A 12002-nucleotide genomic window follows, 5' to 3' on the forward strand; every position below is an offset into this window, starting at 1 on the left:
CTCCTCTTGCCATCACACCTTCCTAACATCAAGGTTTTTTCCAAAGACTCTTTTCTTCTCATGAGATGGCCAAAGTACTGGAGCCTCAGCTTCAGGATCTGTCCTTCAAGTGAGCATTCAGGGTTGATTTCCTTTAGAACTGGTAGGTTTGTTCTCCTTGCAGTCCAGGGGATTCTCAAGAGCCTCCTCCAGCACCACAATTCAAAGGCATCAATTCTTTGGCGGTCTGCTTTCTTTATGGTCCAGCTCTCACTTCCATACATCACGACAGGAAAAACCATAGCTTTGACTATTCGGACTTTTGTTGGCAAGGTGATGTCTCTGCTTTTCAAGATGCTGTCAAGATTTGTCATCGCTTTCCTCCCAAGAAGAAGGCGCCTTTTAATTTCAGGGCTGCTGTCTCCATCTGCAGTGATCATGGAGCCCAGGAAGATAAAATTTGACACTGCCTCCATACCTTCCCCTTCTATTTCCCAGGAGGTGATGGGACCAGTGGCCATGATCTTAGTTTTTTTGATGTTGAGTTTCAGACCGTTTTTTGCACTCTCCTCTTTCACCCTCATTACAAGGTTCTTTAGTTCCTCCTCACTTTCTTCCATCAGAGTGGTATCATCTGCATATCGGAGGTTGTTAATATTTCTTCCGGCAATCTTAATTCCGTCTTGGGATTTCTCCAGTCCAGCACCACAATTCAAAGGCATCAATTCTTCGGCGGTCTGCTTTCTTTATGGTCCAGCTCTCACTTCCATACATCACGACAGGAAAAACCATTGGGAGAAGGAGAGAAAGCACGCTCACCCATTCAGGACACTTGTTTATTACTTTGAAGCACAAACAAATGTTCCACAGTTGTCACTGCAGCCAGTGTTGCCTGACGTTATTGTGAAACACCAGACCCTACTGCCGAACCCTCACAGTGAACTAGACACCCTTGATCTTTATTTAGTCCTGCAGGAACACACTAGAATTTGTGTATGAAGTCTACACCTGTTATCTTCAGCTCCAGCCTCCATTTTCCTCCCCCTACTCTGCCCTCTTCATGATTGAAGAGCCGCGTGTCACATCTGAGCTCCTTCTCAACCTCGCCCGTCTTCAGGAGAGTCTCCTTCCCCTAGTCCAGGTACTTCTGCAGCCACTTGATCCAGTCTCCCTCCAGGAAGTTCTTCCAGCCCTTGGTCCAGACTTGGTTGGCCTCCCACCGTCTCTTGGGTCACCTGGGCTTTGGAATCAGTGGCCATCCAAGTGAGAGTCTCCTTGTCTCCAGGCTGAGGAAATCTTTCCCTTCATAGCCGAACTGGGGGTGGCCCCCTTTGTGTCCGTCATTGCCGAGTTCACAGCTGTGCATCCATTTCCAGACATGGAGCCCTGGGAGATGGACAGGAAGACACTAGCACTGTGTGATTCCACAACGCAAACCAGGACTGTCACACCTTTATTCAGCAGAACAAGAGGGACTCAAAAGGCATCCAGCCATGTGAGACGCCTATTTCAGTGGGTGAGGAGAATGGGAGTTGTGATCCAATACATACAGAGGGAACTAGGTTGCAGAAAGCCAGCCATGTTGTAGGAGAAGTAGAAAGCACACACAGACACAGTGTTCTAAAACCCATTTCTGTTTATAAAATAAAAATAAATTCTGTGGTTTGTAGTCAGGCAGCCACTTTTGCCTGCCCTCCAGACACACAATCTTCACTCACCCCGGCTGTGGTTGAAGCGGCTCCACAGGGTCACCCAGAAGTAAAACACCCAGCTCCGGGAGAACTGGGTCTACCAGTCCCAATACTGGGGGTCCTCTTGTTCCACTTTCCGGATCCAGGACACACGGGGGGCAGATCCTTCCTGGTGTCGCTCTCATACCAGACAAACGGCTGGTCAACCAATTAGGCCACGATGGGGAAATAAGGCAGCCCTTGGCCGGGCTTTGATACCCCAGTGAAAAAATATAGTGCAGGGTGTGGTGGGCATGGGAGGTAAAGGAACCTGCAAACTGGGGAGAGCAGAGGAAAAGGGGGGGAAAGCGTAGGGGAAGATGTGCCACTTGGGGCTCCTGACCCCATAGTGGCCGACTCCCAGCAACAAAAGGCAAGTGGCGGGGCTACAAGAAGCCTACGCAGAACATTTTGTGGGTCTTACTGCAGAGAGACGTCAAAGTGACAGGAGAAACATTAATGCCATACAGAATAAGGCCTAAGTAGTACTCAACCCCTGCAGCCTAAATTTTTTTCTTCTAGAGGGGAGGGTTAAGATGCTTGGGCCACCCCCCCCCCAACAACAGCAAGGGGCACTTTGGGGATTCGGGAGGCCGCACATGGCCTACCATTTTCTTAGGGAAACTCTGATGTTGGACTCTGGCTGTTCTGAAAGAGCGGCAGAAAAGGAATCCCCCAGGTTGTCATCCTCATTCCAAGGCCCAGAGGATATTTAAAGGAATAATTCTTTGTTTTCTTTGTGGTTTTAATATTGTTCTCATTATGAGTCTAAAAACACCCAAGATTAATCAATGAAGGATCCACAGGACTAATTCCTTAGTTTTTGCCTCTCTCTAACACTCCTGTCCAGACTGAAGATTAATGGGATGAGGAGGCACAGAGCAGCTGGACTAATTGGGCCAAAGCATAACGAAGCACCTTTTGCCCAAACATCCACATTACTCTATGATGTTTTGAACAACTGATAGCTGAGGAATACATAATGTATAATAAAGTATACATTACTGAAACAGTGAGGCCTACTTTAGCTTGGGCATGTCGTGAGAATGGCTGATGGTCAGATTCAAAAAGATTCCCTGTATGGAGAATTAGTGCAAGGAAAGTGCCCCAGAGGGAGACCACCGCTGTGATACAAGGAGATCTGCGAGCGGGATCTGAAGGCCTTAGGAATGGACCTCAACAGATGGAAAACCTTGACATCTGAGCGTTCAGCCTGGAGGCAGGCGGTGCAGCATCGCCTCTCCCGATTTGAAGAGACACTTTTTCAGCAGGCTGAGGCAAAGAGGCAGTCCCAAAACCAGCAAAATCAGGGAGCTAGGCAGGGGACGGATTGTATTTGTCTTCAGTGTGGAAGGAATTGTCACTCTTTAACTGGCCTTCTCAGCCACACTAGACACTGTGTCAAGATCTCTATTCAGAGCACGTTACCCTAGTCTCTTGAGACTGAAGGATGCCTACACACCAACTGAGGAATGAAGGCTCCACCGCAGATAGGATAACTCTTCATAGAGAGTGAAAAAGGGGCTAGAAGAGGCTAAATTCTGTGGAAGCTGCAAGGCATTAGTCATCTGTTAGCTTCCTGACAGGTAACCTGTCTAGAGCATAACACACAGGGAGACTTTGTGTTCCTTCAAAAACTAAGCCCTGCCACCGGCTTCCTCCATCTTCATGGAGACACATCATGTTTTCAACATTAAGGTGTTGTACAGGAATAAGACTTCCATATTCTTTGGACAACAACCTCAGTGTTGGTGGTGACAGAATGTGGGGATCAGTCTTGGGAGACTAGATTCTGTATTCCTCCTTGGCTATGGAAGCTCACTGTGTGTGTGTGTGTGTGTGTGTGTGTGTGTGTGTGTGTGTGTGTGTGTGTGAGAGAGAGAGAGAGAGAGAGAGAGAGGGAGGGAGGGAGGGAGAGACTGTTATCTGGTTTCACACTAGAATCAACCCCTGCAGGAATAAATGCCAGCTGTGATGGACTACCACAGACTCAAACAACCAAGGGGTGTTATAAAGCTTCATAGTGCTCCGAGGTCCTTGTTTCAGTGTTATATTATTAACCCTGCTTGTAGGTTTTTCCTTATTCTTCAACAGTGTGTTTTGGTATTGTTGACACCACTCCTTAAATATCTCATACATTTGAACATCCCTTTAGGGTCCCCATAAATTACACAAACTTTTTCACGATCTTTCGTGCAAATAAGCTCAAAATTATCCACACTCATCCTGTCAGGATCCTTTTTGCATAACCATGGCTCATCCAAAGAGGCCTTATTCCAGTCTAAATATTTATTTCAATTTCAAGGCAATTGTTGTAAAATGATAAAATTAGACTCATGTTAAAAGTATCTCATCAAAACCTTAGGTTTGAAATATTTTTTAAAAATCATAGAACAGAAGGCAATTATCTTAAAACACAGCACCACTCCTGTTAACTATCTCCTTATTGTTGTAAAATGCTATCAGGAATGTGGATTTTGTGTATCTTTTGGAGGAAAAGAAGATTTCTGTGGAGGGGATTCCCACATTTGGGGCCACCATAAAGACTTTTTTCTTACATGCATTCACAGATTCACAAAGGTATAATTCGACAACTAGTCTTTCACTGTGGCATGAACTTCTCTCTTCAGTCTCTTTCCAAGACAGACAGGTTGATGGAGTTTAAGGAGATAATTATGTGGGGATTTCAAAGTTTCCCCTCTCTGTGCATCTGTCGATGTCTAATACGATGGGCTCTACAACGGAAGATTTCCCCACATTCTTTGCACTGATAGAGATTTTCTCCTGAATGAATTTGTTTGTGTTCCCCAGGATCTGTGTTCAGACACATGCTTTTCCCACCTTCTTTACAATGATGCAGTTTCTTCCCTGAATGTGAGTGTTGATGAAGTTTAAAATCTGAGAGCTGCTTGAATTTTTTACCACACTCTTTGCATGTATAGAGTTTTTCTCCTGAGTCAATTGCTTGATGTACTGCGACGTTTGAGTATTTGGTGAACCTCTTCTTACATTCTTTGAACTGTACGGGTTTCTCTCCTTTATGATGTTTTCTTAAGGTTGACCCAACTGTGGAGATTTTCCCAGATTCTTCATACTGATAGGGTTTCTATCCTGTATGAATTCGCTGATGTACTACAAGGTTTGCCTTCCGGGTGAACTTTTCCCCACATTCATTGCACTGATGGGGTTTCTCTCCCGTATGAATTCGCTGGTGTACTTGAAGATCACTGCTCTGGCAGAAACATTTCCCACATTCTTTACATGCATAGGGTTTTTCTCCTGAATGAATTCGTCGATGTATTATAAGATTTCCGATATGTCTGAAACTCCTCCCACATTCTTCACATTTATAGGGTTTCTCTCCTGTATGAATTCGTTGATGTACTACAAGGTTTGCCTTCAGGCTGAACTTTTTCCCACATTCATTGCACTGATGGGGTTTCTCTCCTGTATGAATTCGCTGGTGTACTTGAAGATCACTGCTCTGGCAGAAACATTTCCCACATTCTTTACAAGAATACGGTTTCTCCCCTGAATGCCGGCGCTGATGTACTTTCAAAGTTGAGGAATGATTGAAACATTTCCCACATTCTTTGCATATGTAGGGTTTCTCTCCTGTATGAATTCGCTGATGTACTTGAAGATTCGAATTGCGTCTGAAGGCCTGTCCACATTCAGGACATTTGTATGCTTTCTGTCCTGTGTGTATTCTTTGATGTCTTTTAAGTTCTGGATTTCTCTTGAACCTCATGCCACACTCTACGCTCTTCCAGACTTTTTCTTCAGAATGCATTGGTTGAGGTGCTTTAAGTTCAGAGCTAAAGCATTTCTGTTTCTCCCCTGTGTGAAATCTTGTATCTTCTGGGCTCCATCTGAAACTTTCTCCATCCTCCAAACAGTGACACAGATTTATCTTGGCATGACATGTTGGACATTTCACTGGACTTTTCCTCAGAGGGATGCTTTGTTGATACTCTGAGCATTGAAGAGCACTGATGCTCCTGTTTGTTGTTTTTCCCATTTCTTCTTCAGAGGCAATGCCGCTCGGATATCTGTGTGACATGTCTCTCCTCTGGTCTTCCCGATTCTGCCTCAGTGATTCATTTCCTTCCCCGCAGTACTCATTTTCATCCTCCCCTCTTTCTGGCAATGTCCCATGGAGTCTTACTTCCTTCTCTTTTGCCCCATCTGCTCGAAGGAGAGAATTAATAGTGAATTGAGGATCTAGGGGGAAATGGTGCAGAGAAGAAAGTTTATTGCATTCATCAGCCTTCTTTCCTAAAATTTTTAGATTTGGCTAAAGACACAAGAGATTCAGTGGCTATCAAGTGAATGGTAACACCCTGGAAGAAAGGAACAAAATTCAAAATGATCTTGATAACCATTGGGCTGAAAACAACAGTATGAAATAACTGCAAACCTCTCCACGTAGGATAAAAAAAAACATACAAATGAACAGTGACAAGATGGATAATTGGCTCTGTAATATTATGTTAGCGTTTCTTAGCACAAATCGCAGTTTTAGCAGAGTAATTCGCAGTCCAGGCAGTCCAGAAATAACTCACGCACCCTCCGGTAGCATTTCCTCCACCAACATGTATTTACAGCAGTATTTATAGCAGTCTGGCAGCATAGCATGTAGAAATGATCTTCAAGCAGGAGGATACAACTGACTGTACAACTCACACATATATACATATACAGAACCAATCAGATTACAGGTTGCATCATCCCTGAGTTGCATCAGCACTGCTGAGTCATCCTGACTGAGTTTTAACACATCTGTTCATTATGGATTCTCATTAATACACTCCATTCTGCTCAGGCCTGTAATTTTCCTTGACACCCCTCCTAATTTAAGGTCTGAGCAGAACATATACCCAACTTTTCAGTTATTTCCATGTGTTTCTGTATATTCAGAGGTTTTGTCAAAATGTCAGCTAAGTTTTTCTCTGATTCACAATCGTTTCGTTTAGTCATTTAGTCATGTCCGACTCTTCGTGACCCCATGGACCAGAGCATGCCAGGCCTTCCTATCTTCCACTGCCTCCCGGAGTTGGGTCAAATTCATGTTGGTAGCTTCGACGATACTGTCCAACCATCTCATCCTCGGTCGTCCCCTTCTCCTATTGCCGTCACAGTTTCCTAACATCAAGGTTTTTTCCAAGGAGTCTTCTCTTCTCATGAGATGGCCAAAGTACTGGAGCCTCAGCTTCAGGATCTGTCCTTCCAGTGAGCACTCAGGGTTGATTTCCTTTAGAATTGATAGGTTTGTTCTCCTTGCAGTCCAGGGGATTCTCTGGAGCCTCGTCCAGCACCACAATTCAAAGGCATCAATTCTTCGGCGGTCTGCTTTCTTTGTGGTCCAGCTCTCACTTCCATACATCACAACAGGAAAAACCATAGCTTTGACTATTCGGACTTTTGTTGGCAAGGTGATGTCTCTGCTTTTTAAGATGCTGTCAAGATTTGTCATCGCTTTCCTCCCAAGAAGCAGGCATCTTTTAATTTCGTGGCTGCTGTCTCCATCTGCAGAGATCATGGAACCCAGGAAAATAAAATCTGTCACTGCCTCCATATCTTCCCCTTCTATTTCCCAGGATGTGATGGGACCAGTGGCCATGTTCTTAGTTTTTTTTATGTTGAGTTTCAGACGGTTTTTTGCACTCTCCTCTTTCACCCTCATTACAAGGTTCTTTAGTTCCTCCTCACTTTCTGCCATCAGAGTGGTATCATCTGCATATCGGAGGTTGTTAATATTTCTTCCGGCAATCTTAATTCCGGCTTGGGATTTCTCCAGTCCAGCGTTCTGCATGATGTATTCTGCATATAAGTTAAATAAGCTGGGGGCAATATACAGCCTTGTCGTACTCCTTTCCCAATTTTGAACCAATCAGTTGTTCCATATCCAGTTCTAACTGTTGCTTCCTGTCCCACATATAGGTTTCTCAGCAGATATAGAAGATGGTCAGGTACTCCCATTTCTTTAAGAACTTGCCATAGTTTGCTGTGGTCCACACAAAGGCTTTTGCATAGTCAATGAAGCAGAAGTAGATATTTTTCTGGAACTCTCTGGCTTTCTCCATAATCCAGCGCAAGTTAGCAATTTGGTCTCTCGTTCCTCTGCCTCTTCGGAATCCAGCTTGTACTTCAGGGAGTTCTCGGTCCACATAGTGCTGAAGCCTACCTTGTAGGATTTTGAGCATAACCTTGCTAGCGTGTGAAATGAGTGCAACTTTACGGTAGTTGGAGCATTCTTTCGCACTGCCCTTCTTTGGGATTGGGATATAGACTGATCTTTTCCAATCCTCTGGCCACTGTTGGGTTTTCCAAACTTGCTGGCATATTGAATGTAGCACCTTAACAGCATCATCTTTCAAGATTTTAAATAGTTCAACTGGAATGCCATCGCCTCCACTGGCCTTGTTGTTAGCCAGGCTTTCTAAGGCCCACTTGACTTCGCTCTCCAGGATGTCTGGCTCAAGGTCAGCAACTACACTATCTGGGTTGTCCGGGATATCCAAATCTTTCTGATATAATTCCTCTGTGTATTCTTGCCACCTCTTCTTGACGTCCTCTGCTTCTGTTAGGCCCCTCCCATTTTTGTCTTTTATCATGTCCATCTTTGCGCAAAATGTTCCTCTAATATCTCCAATTTTCCTGAACAGATCTCTGGTTTTTCCTTTTCTGTTATTTTCGTCTATTTCTTTGCATTGTTCATTTAAGAAGGCCCTCTTGTCTCTCCTTGCTATTCTTTGGAAGTCTGCATTCAAGTTTCTGTAACTTTCCCTATCTCCCTTGCATTTTGTTTCCCTTCTCTGCTATTTGTAAGGCCTCGTCGGACAGCCATTTTGCTTTCTTGCATTTCCTTTTCTTTGGGATGGTTTTTGTTGCTGCCTCCTGTACAATGTTACAAGCCTCTGTCCAAAGTTCTTCAGGCACTCTGTCCACCAAATCAAGTTCCTTAAATCTGTTCTTCACTTCCACTGTGTATTCATAAAGGATTTGGTTTAGATTATACCTGACTAGCCCAGTGGTTTTTCCTACTCTCTTCAGTTTAATCTTGAATTTTGCTATGAGAAGCTGATGATCAGAGCCACAATCAGCCCCAGATCTTGTTTTTGCTGACTGTATAGAGCTTCTCCATCTTTGGCTGCAGAGAATATAATCAATCTGATTTCGGTATTGCCCATCTGGTGATTTCCATGTGTAGAGGTGCCTCTTGAAGTACTATTTCTCCTCTATTCAGCACTGGTTAGGCCTCATCTTGAGTTCCGGCTCCAGTTCTGGACACCCCAATTTAAGAGGGATGCCAACAAACTGTAGCCAGTTGAGAAGAGAGCAACAATGGTGATTAGGGGACTGGAAGCCAAACCCTAGGAGGAAAGATTCTCTCTATATATACCTTGTAGATTCTGAGGAGCCGCTGAAAGGAGAAAAGGAGCTTCATCTGCTTCATCCTCTTTTTGGTTGCCTCCTACTTGTAGCTGCTTCTGTTCATCCTTAAGAGGCGCCTCTCCTTCCATGGGTGTTGATCAAAGGGCGACCTTCATCTGTCACCTTTAACAACAGAGCAGAAGCTTTTTAAAGTAACAGTTGGGACACCAGCCCTAACCTGAGTTATGAGTTCCATTGCCTTTGAAGGGAGAATTGAACTCAGCCCTTTATAGATGGAAGTCACAATGCTACCACCTTATCCCATTAAGAGAAAAAAATAAGGATGTGGCATTTGGACTTCCTGCACTCCAGCTCCCCAAATTATCCCAGAATTCCTCCTCTACAATTTCAGACACCTTCAATTTCTAGACCTGAAGGCCTAGTCTTCAGAGGCTGCACTATAGGTCTCCAGTTTCTGCCCCCCAAATCTCAGGGCACTGCACTTTTTGGAAGGCCCTGTCTATACCATCACCTCTGGTGGCCAGGATTTCTGGGAGCTGAAGTCCAAGAACATCTGGAGTCCCAAGGTTGGAGACAACTGGTCTATAGAAACAAAAGAGCTGCAAGATTACGCCCAGGAGGCATTGCAACAGGAAATGAACTATGTAAGAAGCCCTGCTAGAGATGAAGAAAACACATGTTTCTGAAGGTGTGTGTCTCTGAAACAGAAATCTCAGATTCAGGAATTCTGGGAACTGGCATCCAAAAAAAATCCGAAGGAGACATCCCTAGAAGAGAACTCTCTCTCTCCAGCCCCACCACAAAGATGTGGTACATAGAGACCTTCTCCCTCTGGCAATGTTCACCCATTACAAATTAATCACCTCTGTTTCACCTTTTGTTCTCTCTCAGGAGCCCCATATTTTCCTCTTGCTTACCAAGGTGACGCCCAACTGCCCAGGAAAGTCACAATCCAGCTACAGAGAAGCAGAAAGTTTGGGAGAAAGGAATCAAAAGAGGAGTCACCCAGTTCGAGAATTTCTAGCAGCCAGAAATAGAGCAAAAGCCAGCACCCATATCTGGCTAAGGTGGTGATGGGGGTCTGGAAGCCTGTGTTTCCTTCTGCTGGTGACTCATTACTAATTGCAACTCTTCTCTTCTTTTTTTCCTTTTATCATGCCCACATTCCCACCTTGAAATTGAACCACCTGCTAAAAATTACCCTGAGATTTGCAAAGAAGTCTGGAGTTTGTAGTTCAGAGCAAAAGAGAGATTCATGTATAAAGAAAATATTTTTCTAAGGGAAAAAACATTTGAGAAGGGTTTTTTCCTTTGGTGTCTCCATTTTCATATTTTCATCACTAACCTTCCTGTTTTTATTCATTTTCTCAACTTCCACATGTTGTCCATGTTTGAGGGGATTTCAAAAATTAAAGAGCACAAACACATGCAATGTCTTAAATCCTTTAGCTTAATGTAGTAAGTTGTGCTAGAGTAGGCCCATTGAATCAGTAGGGTTTTGGTGAGTCAACTACATAGGTTCCATTGATTGAAGTGGTCTTACTCTAGTTGTTACTTCCTTTGCTAAAACAAGTAGCAACTCAAGTAGATCCATCTGAATCCATTGGCCCTACAGAGGAGTTGACTCTCCTGATCCCCACTTGCTTCAATGAGCCACTCTAGTGCAACATATGATGTTAAGCAACAGGATTTCAGCCATTCGCTGGAAATAATGATTGACGTTTCAGTTCTGGTCACAGTCTGTTTCCCAAGGTAAGTAGGCGAATACCAGCCGGCATGCTATCCCTTGCCCCAGAGAAGGTTCTCAGCATGTTCTGGGCTCAGTTATATTTAGCTCACTCCAGGATTTGTTGTTCTTGTAGTAGTTGTAGTGATTATCTGCTTCACCCTCATGGCAACACTTTGAATTAAAAGACCTCCTGCATAAGTTCACTCCCACTTGCGGCAGCAGCTGCTGCTTCAGATGATCATCTCACTAGGCTTCATGGCAGGGCAATGGTACGACCATGTTTAGATTAGCAAAGTCTGAATACAGGCCTTTTCTAGGCCGTTGGTTCTTCCTCCCTCTTTTCTATTTCAGTAGCGGCCATTCACTTTTTCCTGCATGATGCATCCGTGAAGGGCCCATCTGCACTGACCGTTGGTTTCACTCCCCTTGTGCCGGTGCGAGAAGATACCCTTTCACCTGGGGTTCACATGAGGCTGGGCTAAAGCTAGTTTTACTCTGCCTGAAAGAAAATCAGAATAGTGCACAATCCGCTTGTGTGGGCCCAGTACTGCACTGATTCACGGTGATCCCTGCACTTTCTGGGAACGTTGATTGTAATGCTTAATTGTGTGACTTTAAGGAAGCAATTAAAGACATGGCTTTTCAGGGAGACTTTTCACACTGGGCCCAGCTGACCTCCTTCCCCTCAATTGTTTTCTTTCCCCTTCTCTTCTTCCCTCCTCTCTTTTCCTCCATTAACTCTGGGATTAGTCGGTGCCATCTGTTTTTTTTGGGGGGGGGTGTTCGGTTATTGCTGTAGGCTTTAATATCTCTATTTTTATTTTTATTTTCTAATTTATGATTTGTAACCCGTCCAGAGTAGTGCTGTGATACGAATGGGAGTAGAATAGAAACTGAATGAATGAATGAATGAATGAATGAATGAATGAATGAATGAATGAAGCCCAGGTGTTCGCTTCCACTTGACTGTGTCACCATCTCTGCCCTGCTTCCTCTGGATCCCGAAAGTACAATTGAACCCATGAGCCCCGGAAGCTGGATTGCACCCGCTCCCCACTCTCAGGGGGGGCTTCTTCAGTTATAGGTGGAGGGTGGATTATCTGACCAAAGAAAGGATAAGTCTGGAAATGGTCCACTGTTTCTGGGTCACCACGTGGAGGAACAAA

General features: G+C 44.4%; 2 protein-coding genes and 1 pseudogene across 2 annotated transcripts in view; all 3 read right to left on the reverse strand.

Moving 5' to 3' along the window:
- The window catches only part of LOC144587386 (uncharacterized), a 176572-nt gene that overhangs the window by 85409 nt on the left and 79161 nt on the right, over positions 1-12002 (reverse strand). The window lies entirely within an intron of this gene.
- LOC144586935 (H-2 class I histocompatibility antigen, Q9 alpha chain-like) lies at positions 896-2746 on the reverse strand (annotated as a pseudogene).
- On the reverse strand, positions 4115-10503 carry LOC110071319 (uncharacterized). Its single transcript, XM_078387899.1, has 3 exons — positions 10453-10503; positions 9115-9269; positions 4115-5897 (listed from the first exon to the last, which is right to left on the reverse strand). The coding sequence occupies exons 2-3, from the start codon at positions 9233-9235 to the stop codon at positions 4816-4818; spliced, it is 1203 nt and encodes a 400-aa protein (XP_078244025.1). The 5' UTR covers positions 9236-9269; positions 10453-10503; the 3' UTR covers positions 4115-4815.

The sequence above is a fragment of the Pogona vitticeps genome, chromosome 2, assembly GCF_051106095.1.
Source record: "Pogona vitticeps strain Pit_001003342236 chromosome 2, PviZW2.1, whole genome shotgun sequence".
Lineage (NCBI taxonomy): Eukaryota > Metazoa > Chordata > Lepidosauria > Squamata > Agamidae > Pogona > Pogona vitticeps.

Coding starts and splice junctions, on each gene's coding strand:
- LOC110071319 (XM_078387899.1), bottom strand. CDS start 9,235: ATGGAAGGAGAGGCGCCTCTTAAGGATGAACAGAAGCAGCTACAAGTA. Junction 5,898..9,114: donor GGCTCCTCAGAATCTACAAG/GTATATATAGAG, acceptor TCCTTCGAGCAG/ATGGGGCAAAAGAGAAGGAA.